The 20084-nt window shown below is 37.7% G+C and overlaps 1 protein-coding gene across 1 annotated transcript in view; it reads right to left on the reverse strand.

Moving 5' to 3' along the window:
* Positions 1 to 1290: 1290 nt before the first annotated feature.
* Positions 1291 to 20084, reverse strand: part of LOC107870693 (derlin-1) — a 33434-nt gene continuing 14640 nt past the window's right edge. The window contains exons 2-7 of the mRNA XM_016717298.2: positions 16409 to 16544; positions 3032 to 3105; positions 2764 to 2857; positions 2437 to 2565; positions 2181 to 2341; positions 1291 to 1842 (exon numbers count right to left, since the gene is read on the reverse strand). Of these exons, the coding sequence (XP_016572784.1) occupies positions 1617 to 1842; positions 2181 to 2341; positions 2437 to 2565; positions 2764 to 2857; positions 3032 to 3105; positions 16409 to 16544 (820 nt within the window). The 3' untranslated portion in view covers positions 1291 to 1616. The remainder of the gene's footprint in view (positions 1843 to 2180; positions 2342 to 2436; positions 2566 to 2763; positions 2858 to 3031; positions 3106 to 16408; positions 16545 to 20084) is intronic.

Consider the following 20084-nt stretch of genomic DNA (forward strand, 5'->3'; position numbering starts at 1 on the left):
TATCTCCTTAATATTCCTTTTTACCAGTAATAAAATTATTTTAAGTTCCTTTTTACCAGTAATAAAATTATTTTAAGTTACACAACTATCTAAGATTTGTTTTAAATCTTCATTTCTCTTAAAAATTGTGCCAAAAGATACCACATAAAATGAAATGGAGGGAGTATTTCTTTCATGTTTATTTCTTCTTCAAATCATTTCCCAAAATCTAATATTAAACATGAATTAGTGGTAGTGTGATAACATAGTCTTGTCAATCACTGTCTTCTTAATCACGTCATGACATTCAAACAAGTAAAAATAAACCGAGGAACAAGGGAGTATTCACAATTTCTTAAAGGATTAATTCCACAGATCCAATATAAAGTTTTTCTCTTAAATCTCCGAGTTACTGGAACACCTTCCCTGTAACTTAACTATACCTATGACGCAATTTATGAGCTTTTGCTTGAAACAGGCCCCATAAAGTATCTCACAGTAATCATTTGAATATCCAACAGAAATAATTATGTAACTATGCAACCAGTGCACTCCCACTAGGTGGAATCTGGGGAGGGTTAATTATGTAACTATGCAACCAGTGCACTCCCACTAGGTGGAATCTGGGGAGGGTAGGGCGAACGTTAGACCTTATCCCTAGCTCGAAAAAGTAAACAGGTTATTTCTAAGAGATCCTTGGCTCAAGTAACTCAAAATAAAGCAATGTTAAAAAAAACATCGACGAAAAGTAGACATAACACATAATAATGAAATCATAACATAGCATTCAGGAAAAGGTTCAGTAATAACATCAAAATAATGTGATAATCGAAGCAAAGGGCAATAGGTACTAACAGAAATAGAAAGGCAAGAAACTACGAGATTAGTGCTAATGCTACTGAAATGCGCGGAAACAACACTCGACTACCTACAAACCTTCTAACCTAATCCTCGAACTCTAAAACCGACAAATTATGTAGCTATGCAAAATGAAATATTTGTCACAACCTGATGGACCCAGACACAAACCAGATGATGGTAGATGACCTGGCTGGAAATTAGTTAGAGATGGCATTCAACTCCTTAAGTTTGAACTGTAAATTCTCAAAATGAATCAAATGACAAAAACAGTTTTCTTTTAAGCAAGCAGTCGAGAAATACTACTGACGTTCATACCATAGCAACAGCATCAATCCATTTTGGGTGGTAGAAGTAAGGAATATATATGACAAAGCAACATATGACGACTCCAACAGATGCTAAAGTACCAGACCTGCATCTACTGTCAGTTTTCCAGGGAAGATTAGCAAATATTCAAAAGAAAAAAATTTCACCTATCGACGCTTCCCCACTGGTTGACATAATCTGTTTTCAGTTAACCTTCTGTAAAATCTTCTACCAGGAAAATTTATAAAGAAATGAATCTACATAATCAGTTTTACTTAAGGAAGGGGGTGTGATTGCTGATGGTTATGCATCCATATGCATTTCAACATATGCCCTCGGCAGAATTACACCTCAACATTATATTTAAAAATAGATCTAAAAAACTCCCTTGCCTTGCGTTATCAAGATAATGTGAATAAAAATTCACTGTCGACTTCAAGCTACTGGTTGGCAGTAAAAAATGTAGCAATTCACCCACCAAGGCGATATGATCTCCCTCTAAATGCTACACCAGAACCGTTATCAGGTTGCACATGGTTAGTTGTTGCTACACCAGAACCCCTATCAGGTTGTGCAGGATAAGCTGTTGCTCCACCAACCCGATAAGACCTCCCTCTGAAAGCTGCACCAAGATTATCAGGTTGTGCAGGAGGAGCAGTTGGTGCACCAATCCTCCAACGCATAACCAGTTTATGTCTAGCAATAACCAGTTAACGAAATTTGAAGAGAAGAAAAAATTCATTTCTTAAATGCAGAAAATATGAGCAGTTTCTTCGTCTCCTCTTTTTGTTTAGGTTTTGTCAGGTGGAAATCAGAAAGAAAATCTAAATTAGCCAGACAAAACCCAGCAGCAAAAGAAAAAATTGATTGTCTAAGAAGCCTTTTTTTTTTTAATATGATGGTCTAAGCAGAACTCAACTGCAATGACATCTCTGGTGTCGCTCCATGAAAAGATATAAACATGGGTTATATTTCAAATAGCAGTTAAAAGAAGATCTAGATGACCACTGGTCAAATTGCAATAAAAAGGATACACCCAAATAGGTGTCTTCAGAAAATTCTTCCCGGTAGCAAGTGGATGCAACACGGTTAAAAAGTAATAGAGATGTCCAGCAACGATCCCCAAAAGATCTGGCATAATTGGTGAACCAAAAATAACATCTAAACCCAGCATGGCCCATGGTAAGTAAAATGCCTGCAAGTTGGATAAAAAGAAGCTTTTCACCAATGGACAATAAGATCAAGAACATGAGAACCGGAGAGACTTGAAATATCCAAGTGTAATCATACCTTTAGGGTCACAAGACCATAAATGTTGATATTAGCACTTGGGAATTCTCTACTCCAGACATACAGAAGCATGAAAACCAGTGATATACCCAAGAATGGGGAACGGAAGAAGGAGATTGCAGATAAAGCCTACAGTGAAACAACATATTGAAAAATGAAAGATTTGTTTGTGTATCAAAGGAATCAAAAATCATTTTCATTGTAAGATAAACAGTAGAACTGTTAAGAGGATAGCAAGGGAGAAATGTATGTGGTCACAGCTAAAATGGACACTAATAGGAGCTCATGTCTTCGGTAATTTACTCTCTAATTGTTCTTCATACATACCAACAATGTCAAAGCTCCAAATATCATCATCCACAGAAAATCTGCTGTTCGTCTTTGAAAAGGTCCACTCTCCAGTTGCACTCCATATCTCGCTCTACAACATCAAGCAGCAACAACCATAATTATTTCTTTAAAAAGGTTTAAAAAAAAAAAAATCCTCTTACATTTCATACCTAATTGCACGCTTTAACGCCACTATCGAAAATGATTTGTATTAGAGAAACAAGACTTTAAAAGACTCTACCACTCAAAAGTTGTGGAGACTTACATCATTAAGAGGCGAATCCCAAAATTAATTGAGAACTTTCCAAGAAAGAAGAAATTTGTAATCAATCTCCATACCTGAAGAATGTAGCATCTTGTAATTATTTAAGAGAATAAAACTTAAAAACAGAATTACGTGTATCACTGGTACTCGAACAAAAAACTTTTCAGGCACCACGATCTAGGCACGTAGCAGAGTCTCCATACCAGAAGCAAATGCAGCATCCTGTTATTATTTAAGAAAATAAAATCTAAAAAGGGTATTACATTTGCATGTGCTGCAAAATGCTCATTTTCTGGGCTCAACATCATTTAATTTGATGCAAATTAACAAAAAACATTACTTACTATCATCTTTTGTGGAAGAACAGGCATGTAGCACAATCCGAGAATTGTTAAGAGTAAAAATTAATTATCAAGCAATACTGGAAATTTCAATTATTCAATGATATGACTCATTTTTGAAGGTTGGTTGATCTGGTTGTAGGTTGATGCTTCCTGTATATGGTCTGAAATTTACTTGGAAACTTACGTTGGCCTCTTGGAGGTGTTTCATATCTCATATCAGATATGCTCTAGTTCGAGTTCAGAGGTTAGTAATTGCTTTCTGATTGTTGGTAAAAAATAAACATTTGAAGTCTGATGAGTATTTTAGATAATATCTTCCATTTGACATCCATCTTAGCACCTTTACTTTTAGTTTTTAAAACTTATTGTTCACTAATGTCTTCAGCATTATATCCCGTGTACGTAAAACCTTGCGTGGGTCTTCTGATGACATTGGGTGGTTGCAACAAGCTCCTGAAATGGCTCCTGTTGTTGATGGTTCAGCTAGATTTAGAGAACTACTACAAGATATTAGGTAAAATGTTGGATGTTACTTGTCATTTCGGAAATAGAAACAAAGTCAGATACTACCTTTGGAAAATGCAGTCTCCCAAAATAAAGAGCACATATCTTGTCAGTGGTGGGTACTTGGTCCTTTTTCCATTTTTTATCAATTGAGATAGGTGCTGAATAATTTGAATATTAAACCATACCAACTGCACACAATTAAACCATCAACAAAGGGTTCTGTGTTCAGCTGATGAGATTATTTCCTAGGTGTTTCCGTGTTCTATGGTGCTGAGCTGGTTGGTTGTTAATCTGGAGCTTAATTTTGAGCTTAGAACCCCGGGACTGATGACTTATATTGCTCGGAGTGTCTGGATTCTTCTACCATTTTTTGCTACTCTGTGTAGTAATGAAAGAAGTTATCTGTAACTTCTTAAAGTGATAATCATGACATTAACTTTGTTCCAATTATACTCCTGCCAATTTGAATGAGATCAACCAAACAATGTTATGTGCTTGTCATTTTGCTGATTCTCTATGTTATAGATTGACTGTCATTTTGATATACGGTATGTTTTAGCAATACAAATTATTACCTTTTTACTTTACGTTTAGGAACAAAACTTATGTGATTACGATTTCTTGCAAATATGACTAGTCATGAAATACCTTTCTTGTTTGCTGTCTCAACTTAAAAAAAAAACAAAACAAAAGGCCTTAACACTGAGTGGTATTATTCTATATTTTTTTATCTTTTGCCTTCACTTTGGATTTTTTAGTAACTAGATATAAAGTATGGTCTTGAGCCGGGGGTCTATCGGAAACAGCCTCTCTACTCCTTCGGGGGTAGTGGTATGGACTGCGTACATTTTACCCTCCCCAGACCCCACTATGTGGGAATATACTGGGTTTGTTGTTGTTGTTGTTGTTGTTGTCAATGATATGACACTATAATCAAAAATATAATCAGGCTTTTTCCTGAAAACAAAAATATTTAGTACCTCTTTTCCTTATTTTTTCCTTCAAAAACTACATTCTCGTGGTTCTCTTTTTCAACATCAGCTCTTCATCAAACTGAATGTTAAAATGATAGTTTGGTAGCCATTATCTTTACATTTATTTTTAACAAATGAAAGATCCAAAAGAAGTGGATCTTTTGATATATATATATATATATATATATATATATTGATAAGTTGAGATAAAATATTTAATAATAAACCAGTACCAAAGAGGTACTGAAAAGGTTATATAAGTCTGGACTCCATCAAAACCTACACATAAACAAAATCAAGAGGCCCCGTAAAGCGAGATATAATAATAACAGTATTGTCCCTATGCCGAACAAAATAAGTTCTGCAAGCATCTTATTTTACAAAGCAATTTTACTCCTTTCTTCCTTCAAAGCATCTTTTGTTTCCCTTATGCCATATTGTCCATATGATGATGCTTAGAGGGATTAATCTCCAAATGTTCTTAAGCTTTCTTTCCACACTATGTCCTTGCCAACAGTTGAGTAATTTTTAAAGCTCTGTGGCATCACCCAATAAACACCAGAGATGTGTAGAATTAACACCCAAATAAGCATGATTGATTACAGTGCAACAAGTGACTAACAGTTTCTTCAGAGCATTCACATAAAGTGGACATGTTGCATAAGCTAAAAACCCTCCTCTGTAAATTATCCTGAGTCAGACAACTACCATAGGCAGCAATCCACCCAAAACATGCCACCTTAGCTTGGAACCTTAGTTTTCCAAAGCATTTTTCTAGGGCCAACGGATCACAAACTATGAGTCTGCCGTTGTAGCCATTCATCTGCGTTATTGCAATTCATATATGTGCATCCTACTTTACTTCTTCAATCTTTACAATCTGCATTTTCTGTAGAAAGGAAGCTGCTTTATCCAACTCCCACTCATTAAAATCCTTCTGAACTGGAAGTTCCATCCTCCATTAAAAAAAAAACGATCACAAAGCTCACACTCTTGATCCAGAACCACGCTGTAAATGGTAGGAAATTGGTTCTTCAACAACCCATCATCAAACCATCTGTCAAACCACAATCCAATCTTTTTTTCCATTCCCCACCTTTAATTTAGAAAATTCTTAAACCCACAGGTGTACTATTTGCTTCCACATAGCCATCACATTGGGAGAGACAGGCTTAGGATCCCAAAAACCACTTATAGAGGAGATACTATTGCGCATTTTCGGGTCCCTTACTCCAAGCCCTTCTTCTGTTTTTACTTCTTCTCACTTTTTGTCATTCACCGAGGGGAGTTTCCTGCTGTCACCATTACCATCCCAAATGAAGTTCCTCCTCAGCTTGTTGATATGCTAGTCCACCTTTGCTAGGATTGGTAATAATGACATTGAGTAAGTGCGTGTTTGGATGGGCTTATAGCTTTTGGCTTGTAAGTCAAAAGTCATAATTTAGGATTCTAACTTATGTCTTTTGGCTTATTTCGCCTTTTTAGCTTAAATTTAAGTGCTTAAAAGCACTTTTTTAGTTTACCCAAACACTTAAAAAGTGATTAAAAGCTATTTTGGCTTAAAAGCACTTAAAATAAGTCAATCCAAACAGGCCTTAAGTCGTATCTCATCCACAACATTAGCCAATATTAATCTTCCACCAAAAGAGAGGTGCAACTTCCACAGATATTTTTAACTCACTCTCATCTATAACACCTTCTTTGTAGAACACCAATGTCATGTCCTTTGGCACATAAAGCCAATCCCAAGTAGAAAAAAACTCTCAAGGTACAACCAAACTTTCAGCAAACTCCTCTATGAGATTGTCACATTAACAAAGAAGATGCAACTCTCATTCCCCTTTAAAGTCCAGAGACTGCTTCAAAGGCTAGCACGATAATTCTCATGTGTAAATAGTTGCCTTGTATCAGGTTCACATAACACCAAAGTGTAATCTGCATAGAGTATGTGCTTGATTTGCAGAACATTTCCATCTTCTTCTTCAATCCTAAAACCTCGTCCAACCATTCCAAAAGGCTTTTGGCAAAATCTCGCTAAACACTTCCATAATTAGAACAAACCGATAAAGAAACAACGGGTATCCTTGCCTAAGAGCCCTTTGAGATTAGAAAAATCCCTCAAGATTCCGATTGACCAAAAGTGAAAAACTAACAATTGAACCGATATAGAGGATTCACCTACCCACCCAACTTTTTCCAGATTGAGGTCCAGGTCTTGTAACTGTACTTTAACGTACAAAGTTACATTTGCTACAACTCTCCATGACCATCTACACTAGAAAATTGTGAATGTCGATCACACCAGATACTATAAATTTTATGGTTATTTAGTATTCAAAATCTCTTTAAACAATCCAAATTGAAGTTCCAAGTTTAAGACACTTCAAATTTCAAGCGTCTGACATGTGTCATCAAAGTTAATGCAAGAACATGCCCTCCTCCTTCAATGGACTGATTTTTGCTGGCTCATACGGTGAAACAATTTGTCCTTGGACAAGGAAATAGTGAAGTAGAGGTAGTTAGAGTCAATTTTGTTTGCTAATAGGATAAAGTGGCAGAAACAGAAAGACATCATGTTACAGCAACAGCAAATTGAAGTTAGCTGCAATTAGCAACAGAATTATCTTTCAAGAAACATTAACTGAACCATTTAATATTGCCATGAACTAATTTAACTGAGGGGAAGCCGAAGGAGTCGTGGTTAATTCCAAACATGAGCAAAAGCATGCATGATGGCATGAGTGATAATGGGAAAACAGTGATAGGTCCCATGTAATAAAACAACAACAACAAACCCAGTATAATCCCACTGGTGGGGTCTTGGGGGGTAAGTACGTCTGCATACTTACCCCTACCTTGTGATGGTAGGGAGGTTGTTTCTAATAGACCGTCGGCTCAAGAAGAGATGAAAAAGAAGCAATAATAACAATCAGTAACAGCAGCAAGATAATTAGATAAACAAAGCGAAAGAAATAATCAGCTAATACTAAATATGATACGGGCACGATCATGAAGATGGGCGTATGTAAGCATGCATGGAATCAAGCCGAGGGAGTGTACAAGTTGAAGTGTGAAGAGGGATTTGGACACAACAAAGCTGCCCCTACATACACTCCAAGGGCACCTCTTTTGCTCCCTTCATTAAGGGCTTTTTGGACCTTTCACTCTATTTTGTAATAAGTCTATAAATAGACTAGTATTAGGTCTTTATTTCTTTAGTTGTTGAATGATATTGTATGACTAAACTTGGAACACCTTTCTTCTCTCTATGGAGAGTGTAACACCTTAGTTGTAGGGCTTGGAAAAGCCACAAAACCAAAATGAGGGTGATACTAGTGTGGAATCACTAGTGTTGCAAACTTTGCTAGAAACGTGGGTGCTTGAGCGGTGGAATCCATCTTGTGTCTTCGTAAGAGAGCAGTGATTGTGTGTGTAGGTGTTAAGGGTCCTTAGATTTGATATATCTTAGGGTTTATACATCCATTTGTTATTCTATCTATCCATTTTATCAATTGAAATCGTTTGCTTTTGTGTTTGTGTCCATGTAGTCGTGTTGTGTTCTTTTTGTTCTTGTGGCGTGTTGTGGGCTGTTTTGAGTCATTGTGGGATGTTTTGTATCATTTGGTATCAGAGATTGTGGTTGATTTTGTTCCAACAAAATCAATCTTGAGCTAGCTCACTTGAAAAAAAAATCAAAAAAAAAAGAGAGTAAAAGTTGTTCTTGTGTTCTTGGCCGAAAGTTGTGTTCTTGTTGTTGTCTTGGATAAGACTTGTGTTTTGAGTCTAGATCTAGGAGAATTTCGTGAGTCTTGAGTGTCTTTAGTGTTGGTTTCTTCTTCCCTAACACTAATACAGTAAAGATCCAAGTTAAACTCCTTTTTGTGTTGTGTTTGTACGGATTCAAAGGGTTGGTCGTGTGTTGGTTTGTTGTTGTTATGAATCCGAGATTTGGAGGTGTGTTGTTGGTTAGTTGTTGTTGTGAATCCGAGATTTGGAGGTGTTGATTGTCTTTGTTGTTATGGATTTGTGTTTGAATGAGGTGTTATTGTTATCGGGAGGTTCAACTTGAACCTTGGTCTTAAAATCTTGTTGAAGGTTCTTGATGTTCTTGGCCAATCTTCAGAACCTTCCATAAGTAGTGTTTGATCTTAAGACCAAGTGGAAAAGTGTAGTCTTTCTTTTTTGTCTTGAAACAAGTTCCAAAACTATACCAAAGTAGTAAGGGACAAAAGACCTTTCAAAAAAACTAGCTACCAAAAAGGAGTAAGGGAGCTTTTCAAGACTAGCCAAAAGAGGAAAGAGCCAACCACCCTTCAAAAAGGTGTTTTGCCCAAAAGGTGCAAAGAAAGTCTACCTATTTTGAATGTGAAAAAGGCTCCAAACTTGTGACTTCCCCTCCAAAACCGAAATTACTCTTCCACAAATTGAAAGTTGGACAAAATTCCAAGTTGGAAAAACAATAATTTTCAAGATCCGCAACTAACCCAAGGCTGCCACGTCACTATCAAGGACTGCCACGTCACCCCTTTTGTACAACTAACTTGTTTGTGTTTTGTAGGTAACTTCTTGGCTACAATGGATAACAATGCTCTTAGTGCTATCTTGGCCGGATTGAAACTCTTTCCCGTGGAATAACTAGAATAAATGCGGGTTTTGATAAATTAAACTCGAATATGGCATCAATGATGGGTGATATGTCAACTATGAGTGAGAGGTTGGATCGTATGGAGAGTCGAAGGAACTCTCGTGCTTCTACTCCCGAAACTTTACATCCAACACAATCAATCCTCCAAGACCATCACAAAATCCATAAGCCAAGTTTCCAATTACCCTTAAAACCGCAACCTAAGTAGGCCACCTCCCCCGGAAATTGATCAAGTCCAACAAGAAGGACTTGGAAGCCAAATGCCTCCACTAAAACCGAACTCTTCCATCCAAGCTCCAAAATCGAACTCTCCCGTCCAAGCTCCACAACCGAAGCTCCACTTCACTAAATCAATCCTCTCAACCGAAGCTCCACTTCCCCAAAGCCGAGACATCCATGTAGAGGTATATGGTAAAGAGGGACATGAAGAATATGGAGTCTTTGATGATACATATATGATGGAAGACGAATTGAGAGGAAAATGTAGGGATCAACAAAGAACCTGCCACCAAGTAAGGATATGGGAATCATGGCAGATGAGATTGAGGGAAAATCTCAAGAAGGAGAGGAAGTCGAGGTGCAAAATGAAGATGGTGGTGGTATGGTGATGCATGTGACGTGCCTAAATGAAAGAGAAGATGCCGTGAATTTGAGGTTAAATTCCTCTCAAGATGGAGAGGATGATACGGGCACGATCATGAAGATGGGCGTACGTGAGCATACATGGAATCAAGCCGAGGGAGCGTACAAGTTAAAGTGTGAAGAGGGCTTTGGACACAACAAAGCCGCCCCTACATACACTCCAAGGGCTCCTCTTTTGCTCCCTTCATTAAGGGTTTTGTGGACCTTTCACTCTATGTTGTAATAAATCTATAATTAGACTAGTATTACGTCTTTATTTCTTTAGTTGTTGAATGATATTGTAAGACTAAACTTGGAACACCTTTCTCTATGGAGAGTAAAACCTAAGTTGTAGGGCTTGGAAAAGACACAAAACCAAAATGAGGGTGATACTAGTGTGGAATCACTAGTGTTGCAAACTTTGCTAGAAACGTGGGTGCTTGAGCGGTGGAATCCATCTTGTGTCTTCGTAAGAGAGCGGTGATTATGTGTGTAGGTGTTAAGGGTCCTTAGATTTGATATATCTTAGGGTTCTTAGGGTTTATACATCCATTTGTCATTCTATCTATCCATTTTATCAATTGAAATCATTTGCTTTTGTGTTTGTGTTCATGTAGTCGTGTTGTGTTCTTCTTGTTCTTGTGTCGTGTTGTGGGCTGTTTTGAGTCATTGTGGGATGTTTTGTATCATTTGGTATCAAAGCTTGTGGTTGATTTTGTTCCAACAAAATCAATCTTAGGCTAGCTCACTTGAAAAAAAATCAAAAAAAAAAAAAAAAGTAAAAGTTGTTCTTATGTTCTTAGCCGAAAGTTGCGTTCTTGTTGTTGTCTTGGCTAAGACTTGTGTTTTGAGCCTAGATCTAGGAGAATTTCGTGAGTCTTGAGTGTCTTTAGCGTTGGTTTCTTCTTCCCTAACACTGATAGAGTCAAGATCCAAGTTGAACTCCTTCTTGTGTTGTGTTTGTGCGGATTCAAACGGCTGGTCGTGTGTTGGTTTGTTGTTGTTGTAAATCCGAGATTTGGAGGTTAGTTGTTGTTGTGAATCCGAGATTTGGAGGTGCTGACTAGCTTTGTTGTTGTGGATTTGTGTTTGAATGAGGTGTTATTGTTGTTGGGAGGTTCAACTTGAACCTTGGTCTTCAAATCTTGTTGAAGGTTCTTGATGTTCTTGGCCAATATTCATGTTTTGTGACAAGAAGAACCTTCAATAAGTAGTGTTTGATCTTAAGACCAAGTGGAAAAGTGTAGTCTTTCTTGTTTGTCTTGAAACAAGTTCCAAAACTATACCAAAGTAGTAAAGGACAAAAGACCTTTCAAAAAAACTAGCTACCAAAAAGGAGCAAGGGGGCTTTTCAAGACTAGCCAAAAGAGGAAAGAGCCAACCGCCCTTCAAAAAGGTGTTTTGCCCAAAAGGTGCAAAGAAAGTCTACCTATTTTGAATGTGAAAAAGGCTCCAAACTTGTTTCTTCCCCTCCACAACCGAAATTACTCTTCCACAAATTGAAAGTTGGACAAAATTCCAAGTTGGAAAAACTATAATTTTCAAGATCTGCAACCAACCCAAGGCTGCCACGTCACTATCAAGGACTACCACGTCACCCCTTTTTGTACAACTAACTTGTTTGTGTTTTGCAGGTAACTTCTTGGCTACAATGGATAACAATGCTCTTAGTGTTATCTTGGTCGAATTGAAACTCTTTCCCGTGGACTAGCTAGAATAAATGCGGGTTTTGATAGATTAAACTCGAATATGGCATCAATGAAGGGTGATATGTCAACTATGAGTGAGAGGTTGGATCATATGGAGAGTCGAAGGAACTCTCGTGCTTCTACTCCCGAAACTTTACATCCAACAATCAATCCTCCAAGATCATCACAAAATGCCATAAGCCAAGTTTCCAATTACCCTCAAAACCGCGACCTAAGTAGGCCACCTCCCCCGCAAATTGATCAAGTCCAACAAAAAGACTTGGAAGCCAAATGCCTCTACTAAAACCGAACTCTTCCATCCAAGCTCCAAAACCGAACTCTCCCGTCCAAGCTCCACAACCGAAGCTCCACTTCACTAAATCAATCCTCTCAAACGAAGCTCCACTTCCCCCAAGCCGAGACATTCATGTAGAGGTATATGGTAAAGAGGAACATGAAGAATATGGAGTCTTTGATGATGCTTATATGATGGAAGACGAATTGAGAGGAAGATGTAGGGATCAACAAGGAACCCGCCACCAAGTAAGGATATGGGAATTATGGCGAATGAGATTGAGGGCAAATCTCAAGAAGGAGAGGAAGTCGAGGTGCAAAATGAAGATGGTGGTGGTATTGTGATGCATGTGACGTGCCTAATTGAAAGAGAAGATGCCGTGAATTTGAGGTTAAATTCCTCTCAAGATGGAGAGAATGATACGGACACGATCATGAAGATGGGCGTACATGAGCTTGCATAGAATCAAGCCGAGGGAGTGTACAAGTTGAAGTGTGAAGAGGGCTTTGGACACAACAAAGCCGCCCCTACATACACTCTAAGGGCGCCTTTTTTGCTGGGCGTACATGAGCTTGCATAGAATCAAGCCGAGGGAGTGTACAAGTTGAAGTGTGAAGAGGGCTTTGGACACAACAAAGCCGCCCCTACATACACTCTAAGGGCGTCTCTTTTCCTCCCTTCATTGAGGGTTTTTTGAACCTTTCACTCTATGTTGTAATAAGTCTATAAATAGACTAGTATTAGGTCTTTATTTCTTTAGTTGTTGAATGATATTGTAAGACTAAACTTGGAACACCTTTCTTCTCTCTATGGAGAGTGTAACACCTTAGTTGTAGGGCTTGGAAAAGCCACAAAACCAAAATGAGGATGATACTAGTGTGGAATCACTAGTGTTGTAAACTATGCTAGAAACGTGGGTGCTTAAGCGGTGGAATCCCTTTTGTGTCTTCGTAAGAGAGTGGTGATTGTGTGTAGGTGTTAAGGGTCCTTAGATTTGATATATCTTAGGGTTCTTAGGGTTTATACATCCATTTGCATTCCATACATCCATTTGTCATTCTATCTATCTATTTTATCTATGGAAATCGTTTGCTTTTGTGTTTGTGTTCTTGTAGCCGTGTTGTGTTGTTCTTCTTGTTCTTGTGTTCTTTGTGGACTGTTTTGAGTCATTGTGGGTTGTCTTGGCTTGGAAAAGACACAAAACCAAAATGAGGGTGATACTAGTATGGTATCACTAGTGTAGCAAACTTCGCTAGAAACGTGGGTGCTTGAGAAGTGGAATCCCTCTTGTGTCTTCGTAAGAGAGTGGTGATTGTGTGTGTAGGTGCTAAGGGTCCTTAGATTTGATATATCTTAGGGTTCTTAGGGTTTATACATCCATTTGTCATTCTATCTATCCATTTTATCTATTGAAATTGTTTGCTTTTGTGTTTGTGTTCTTGTAGCCGTGTTGTGTTCTTCTTGTTCTTGTGTTGTTTGTAGACTGTTTTGAGTCATTGTGGGCTACCTTGTATCAAAATATTTATGAATAAGCAAAAGAAATACATCCAGCAACCTACTTACCCACTACCCTAATACTTGATCTCCATACCCTCCCATCAAGAGTTCATATCCACAGTAAGTTAAAGTTGCAACATGTCTTGCCTAATCACCTCACTCAAATACTTCTTTGGTCTACCTCTGTCTCTCCTTAAGCCCACCATGGCCAACATCTCACACCTCCTCTGTAAGAATTTCATGCATATCTTTGCACATGCCCAAACCACCTCACCTTTCCTCCCGCATCTTATCCACCACGAAGACCACTCCCTCTTTATCTCGAATATCCTCATTTCTAATCTTGTCTCTCCTGGTATCCATCTCGGCATCCCTATTTCTACTACTTTCATCTACAAGACATGACTATTCTTGATCGGCCAACACTCCACCCCGTACAACACAATTGGTCTAACTATCATTTGCAGAATTTACCTTCACTTGATGGCACATTTCTATCACATAAAACACCAGAAACGAGTCTCCATTTCATCCATCCCGCTCCAATATGATCTGTGACGTCATCATCAATCTCTCCATTACCTTGGATTACTGGCCCAGATACTTGAAACCTCCTCTCTTGAGGATGACTTGTAATCAAGCCTCACGCCCACGTTTGTTTCATAAGTCATGTAATTGAACTTGCACTTGCTAGATCTCTTTTATGAGTTCCCACGGTGGTTTCCTGTTTCTCAAAAATGATATACTACATCACCTGTGAGTCTGTCCCAATTGTAACTTCAGTAATGCCATGAATTCTGCAGCTTTTCAGAGTTTGCATAATAGCCACTGCATTATCTTCCATATTGGTTGCCTTCCTAATTTCTTGAGCTTGAGCATATATAAGATCACCATTGTTGTCCCTCAATAGTGATTCCACATCATATTGGTGCGGCACGGATGAAGTGGATGCTTGCCTCCAGAGTCTTGTGTGACAAGAAGACACCACCAAAACTCAAAGGTAAGTTTTAAAGAGTGGTGGTTAGACCGGCGTTATATGGGACAAAGTGTTGGCCAGTCAAAAACTCTCATGTTCATAAGATACATATTGACATAATGATGTTGAGGTAGATGTGTAGGCATACTAGGTGCGATATGAGGTTATTCATGATAAGGTGGGAGTTGCCTCCATGGTGGACAAGATGAGGGAAGCAAGATTGATATGGTTTGGCCATGTGAAGAGGCGAGGTGCATGCGCCCCAGTGAGGAGAAGCGAGGAGATGCGAGAGGTTGGATATAGTAGGTACGAGGAGGGACGGGGGTAGACCAAAGAAGTATTGGGAAGAGGTGATTAGAAGGACATTGGCGCATCTTCATGTTACCAAGGGCATGACCTTAGATAAGAGGATGTGGAGGACGCATTATTAGGGTAGAAGGTTAGTCGGGTAAGAGTGTTGTCTTGCTTTAGAGTGTTTAGGCTTTCTATCTTGTGTTGTTGTTTATTAAGTTTCGATTATCGCGCTATTTGTGGTTGATTATTGTTTCTTTCTAATAGACTTTGCACAGATCTCATGTTAGTTGATTTATGTTTCACTATTTCTCTAGCCGAGAGTCTTTCGGAAACGGCCTCTCTACCACCCGAGGTAGTGGTAAGGTCTGCGTACACTTTACCCATAGCATTCAACATTCATATCATAACAAGGGAACTATCAAAATTTCATTGAATATAGTTAGCATCAATAACATTAGGTGTTTTATTTCTCCAAAAATATAGCCAAACAACTTTCTAGACTTAACTAAAAGCGATGAACAACTTGACCAAGTAAAATATATACCATCTGAGTTTCACCACACTGATTTGTGAAAGAGAATTATTATCCACTGCACTCATGTCTTCCAAAGTTTGGACAAACAAAGATCTAAGACCAACAAGTGTTCTGAGAAGAATTACTTCACAATTACATGTCTGAGGAGCAACACCATCACCAAAAGAAAATTCTGGAAACATAATAGTGATCGGAGATCTGGCTGGAACTGTGATTAGACATCAAAACCATGTTGTTCGTGGTCGGAAAGTGAGAGAATATATGGGTGTGCTCAAAATTCCCAGGCGAGCCCCGAGAAACGAAGTTCAAAAAACTTGTCGGAAGTGGCCTTATGGGTCAACACATGACAGTAACACATTGAACCTTCTGGTGGGACATGAGGGTGTGTGGCTGCTGGGGTTTAATCGCCTTTGTCAACCAAAGCCTGTGGTGGTATTAAGTTTCCCAAAAAGTAATAGAAAAATTGTTCAAGCGGGAACAACTTCAAGGAAGGACAAAACTCGACGACCTCTCAAAAAAACAAGCCAAATGTTGCGAGGGAGGAAACCTCACATCAAAAGATAACAATGGCTCTGATAAAATGAAGATTTTGAGAAGAAGTATATTTATGTATGTCTTTACATCCCATGAAAAGAGATATTTATATAATGAATCTTATAACTAATCAAGGAAAGACACTAAAAACAAAAAGGGAGTCCGGTGCACTAAAGCTCCCACTATGCGCATTTCTACGAGAGGTTGTTTCTACGGCTTGAACTCGTGACCTTCAGTCACATGGCAGCAATTTTACCAGTTACTCCAAGGATCCCCTTCCAAGGAAAGACACTCAATTACAATAAAAAAATATAATATGATATAATGTAATTACGCTAGGAAAATAAAGTCTCCTAAAATCATGCTAACTAATTAACACAATCACCAGTATGATATATTTTGATGGCTGGTTAGCGTCGCAACAATGTTGGTATACAATGTTCAGGAAACAGTGTAAGCACATCTACCTGAAAATTAGAGAACACTAGCTCGTATAATAAAGCAATATCATCAGGATGGTACAATCCCAACTGACATGCAACGGTAAACAACAGACAAGCAGTTCCATAAGCCTTGCTTATAGGTGGAAGCGATTTATAGAACCTGCAATGAGAAAACCAATTAGATTTTGTAGTGAAAATATGACATGGAAAAACATGAAGTATAAAGCAGAAAACATTTACAGCAATGACCAGTAGATGGAACGAAAAATGACCAAATGGATAAAAAATATGGAAAGCAAGAGATAACAACGCTAAACACCAAAGGTTATAGGTAGGAGAGGAGAACATCCCATAGCTATCAAATATAGTCTACCTCTCCAATCAGTAGACACTAGACACATATATTCCAAACTTTTCCTTCACTTGGAAATGACATAAGCATCAGATTCTAAAGGATGCCTCACTTGAGCACACGCCACAGAAAGATAAATTTTGGAATTTGTTCAACTTCATAAACATGCAGTGGCCATAGTTAAATGCTTAACAATAACCAACAGCAGAATCAATTGGGACCTCACATTTAGGAGGAAGCATCAATATTGAAAGGGAATCACCCCCATTACACAAGAGTTAAGCTGACAGCGGAACTACAAGAAGAGGTACTCTTTCAGATACAATAGATGACAGGCCATAGTGAAGTCATATTACAATCTCTGCCCTAGTAAAACAGAAATGGTCAACAGTTTCCGGGCAGTTAATATGGAAAGCCAAAATACCAATAAAATTGACCTGTCTTTACGGAAAGAAATGCACACAGCTTGTCTCATGCAACTTGTCAAATAAGTTGTCTCATGCAAGATTATCTACAAAGAGGTCAGAATAGGAGAGTAGATGCTCCACACATGAAAAGATGCTGTCATCTTTAGCTTCTCTATTACAAGGTGACAGGCATCTGGGAAAGTATATCTTTGACCATTTGGCTTAAGCATCACAATGCCCTACACTGTCAAAGGTGCATTAGCAAGCTGGATCAGATGGAGGACAAGAGAACTAACTAAAAACATGCGGATCTCAACCCTAAAATGCATTTCGTGGACAGTGTGGAAGGAAGATGCCAGATGTTTTGGCGGAAGATCAGTTTCATGTCACACTCTGAAATACAGATGACCAAGCACAACTCATTGAGGAAGATGAAGATACTTACACTTCAATAAAGACGAACACGACCTTATTAAGAGCTTACATTCTTTTTCCTTTTTTTTTTTGTTGATACAGTATTAATAATCTACATATTGTCATCTAGAAGTTTGCCAAGTCCTGCTCTACCCCATGATAATGTCAAATGATTTTAATATTGACAAATTTACTTCAACAGGAATGAATATTTTCAAATCCCAGCATATCACCAATACACTTAAAGGACGTTGGCCCATGATTAATTTTCTTCCCAAGTATTGAGTCATAGGTTTAAATATGGAGAGTGTCCAACAATATCTACGGCTTGATTCCAGCACGTTGAGTAGAAGATTCAAGTTTGAAACTTTAAATTCTCAGATAGGATGTACGCTAACCATATGCCTGTGTCTTCTGAATCTCTAAATTGGGCCTGTGCTAACCATATGCCGATAAACTAAGCACCCTATTTCATCAGTTGGATATGGAAGAAAATGTAATGAGTAGACGAAAGAAACCTCCCCAAGTAAGAGGAATAGTAGGAGTTGTTAAATTGTTAGTGAGAGTCGTAAATTTTTTTTCTTTTTTGAGAAGTGAGACAGTATTATAGGATGAGGTGTTAGGATACACTAGTGTAAAATCCATCTTAATGTGAAATTGTAAGGCATTACTTTGAGGTACTTTATGAATGAATTAATGTGTAATCACAAATTTTCTATTTCCTTTTGCATACTCTATTGTATTGTAATCCATCCTCCTTATCCGTTGGTGTAGAGATAATTGGTTGAGCACGCAATTCATTGTCAACTTGATTTTTACACAGTAATATCATTCTCTTCTATATCAAATGTACCGGTTGATTCTCACGGTATAACACAATGGTATCAAAGCCCAAGGCATTATATTCATGTAAAGACAACTTTTCACAATTATTGATATAATCAATTGTGTTGTTTTCCATTGATTCAGGATGTTGATAACAAAAATAATGTCAAAATGGGAGTTATTATGTATGGATCCCTATATGGTTTGAGATTGGATGAAAAGTGATGAGGCCCATGTACACTTAGGCCTCATTTGTTTGCATTTTATAGAGGTCTGAATCTGAATGGTTCAAACTTCAGTCCATTAAGCGCATTTGTTTTTTTTTAAAACTGCCTCTTAATATATCTGAAATCCTCTGAATCAATCAGAAATGAAAAAGAGTCTGAATAGTATTCAGACTCTTTTTAAAACGTATTCCCTCAAAACTCTCTCACTGTTATGTTCCTCTCTATATACACGTTGTTTTCACCCTCTCTCTTCACCCTCCCTCTTCACGTTGCTCTCTCTCCCTCTCCTCAGGTTTCTCTCTCTCTCTTCCTCTTCACGTTGCTTTCCTTCTCTTTCAGGAATGATTCATCAAAACTTTTTATAAATACTTCAGTTTTCTAGCTTACTGGTTCTTGGAAGATATGTATTGCATTCTGTCTGAAAGTACCTAGTAACGTTATCATGCTTTGAAGATGTATATAGCTAGTAGTCTTTGGATATTAGCGTGTCAAGAAACAGAATTTCTAGGTTGTAGAGGGATGTGAACATGAAAAATGCAGTTTGCTGCCTGCAAATTTTGTAGAAGGGTCCATGTGCTCTTCTGGTTATGGGAAGTTTCCATAGATTGTGTATGAGCGATACTGACTTATGCATGAATATAAACTTTTATGTAAGCTATTTATATTGGTAGGGATCTGTGTTTCACATTATTATTGTTAAAGAGTGATAAATAGAATCATATAGAATCACATTATTGTTAAGCTGCCAGTCTTATTTATTTATTAAGAAAAGAAAAAAGACTACATCTCTCATAATACGACTGACTTTTTAATTTCAACATTCTATGTAGGCCTAAGACCAATATCAGCGTTTTGAAACATTAGACATTTCTTGGTGTATCTATATGGTATAATTGGATATGTTGATTTTTATTGTATCTTGTACTCTAATTATTTCTTGTAAAAGCAGGAGCATATATTCAATACAACAACAACAACAACAACAACAAACCCAGTGTATTCCCACCTAGTGGGGTCTGGGGGGTAAGATATACGCAGTCCATACCTCTACCTCTGATGAAGTAGAAAGGCAGTTTCCGATAGACCCCCGGCTCAAGGCACGAGATACCACACAAACACATAGTAAAGCACAGGAGCATATATTCAATAACTAATTAAATTTATTTACATTAGTAAACCAAGTACAGTAATATTTTATGAACTTTGTGTTCATATAGGTTCATGTTCAAAGCTGAGTTGAAACCATATTTTTTTCTTTTAATAAACATTTTTATTTTTATTCTTTTCTGGGTGTGTTTTATTTTTGTCTCTTAATAAATTCTTGATTACTTACTATTTTGCTTTCTTTTTTAGCTTTTGGGGCTTTTTTGATATGTTAAAAAATTGTAATTTGAAATTTCAGTTATGGAATAAATATTTTATTTTATTAATTTTACATTTGATAATAAATTAGAATTTTATATTTCAGTTATGGA

The sequence above is a fragment of the Capsicum annuum genome, chromosome 5 (genome assembly GCF_002878395.1).
Source record: "Capsicum annuum cultivar UCD-10X-F1 chromosome 5, UCD10Xv1.1, whole genome shotgun sequence".
Classification (NCBI taxonomy): Eukaryota; Viridiplantae; Streptophyta; class Magnoliopsida; order Solanales; family Solanaceae; genus Capsicum; species Capsicum annuum.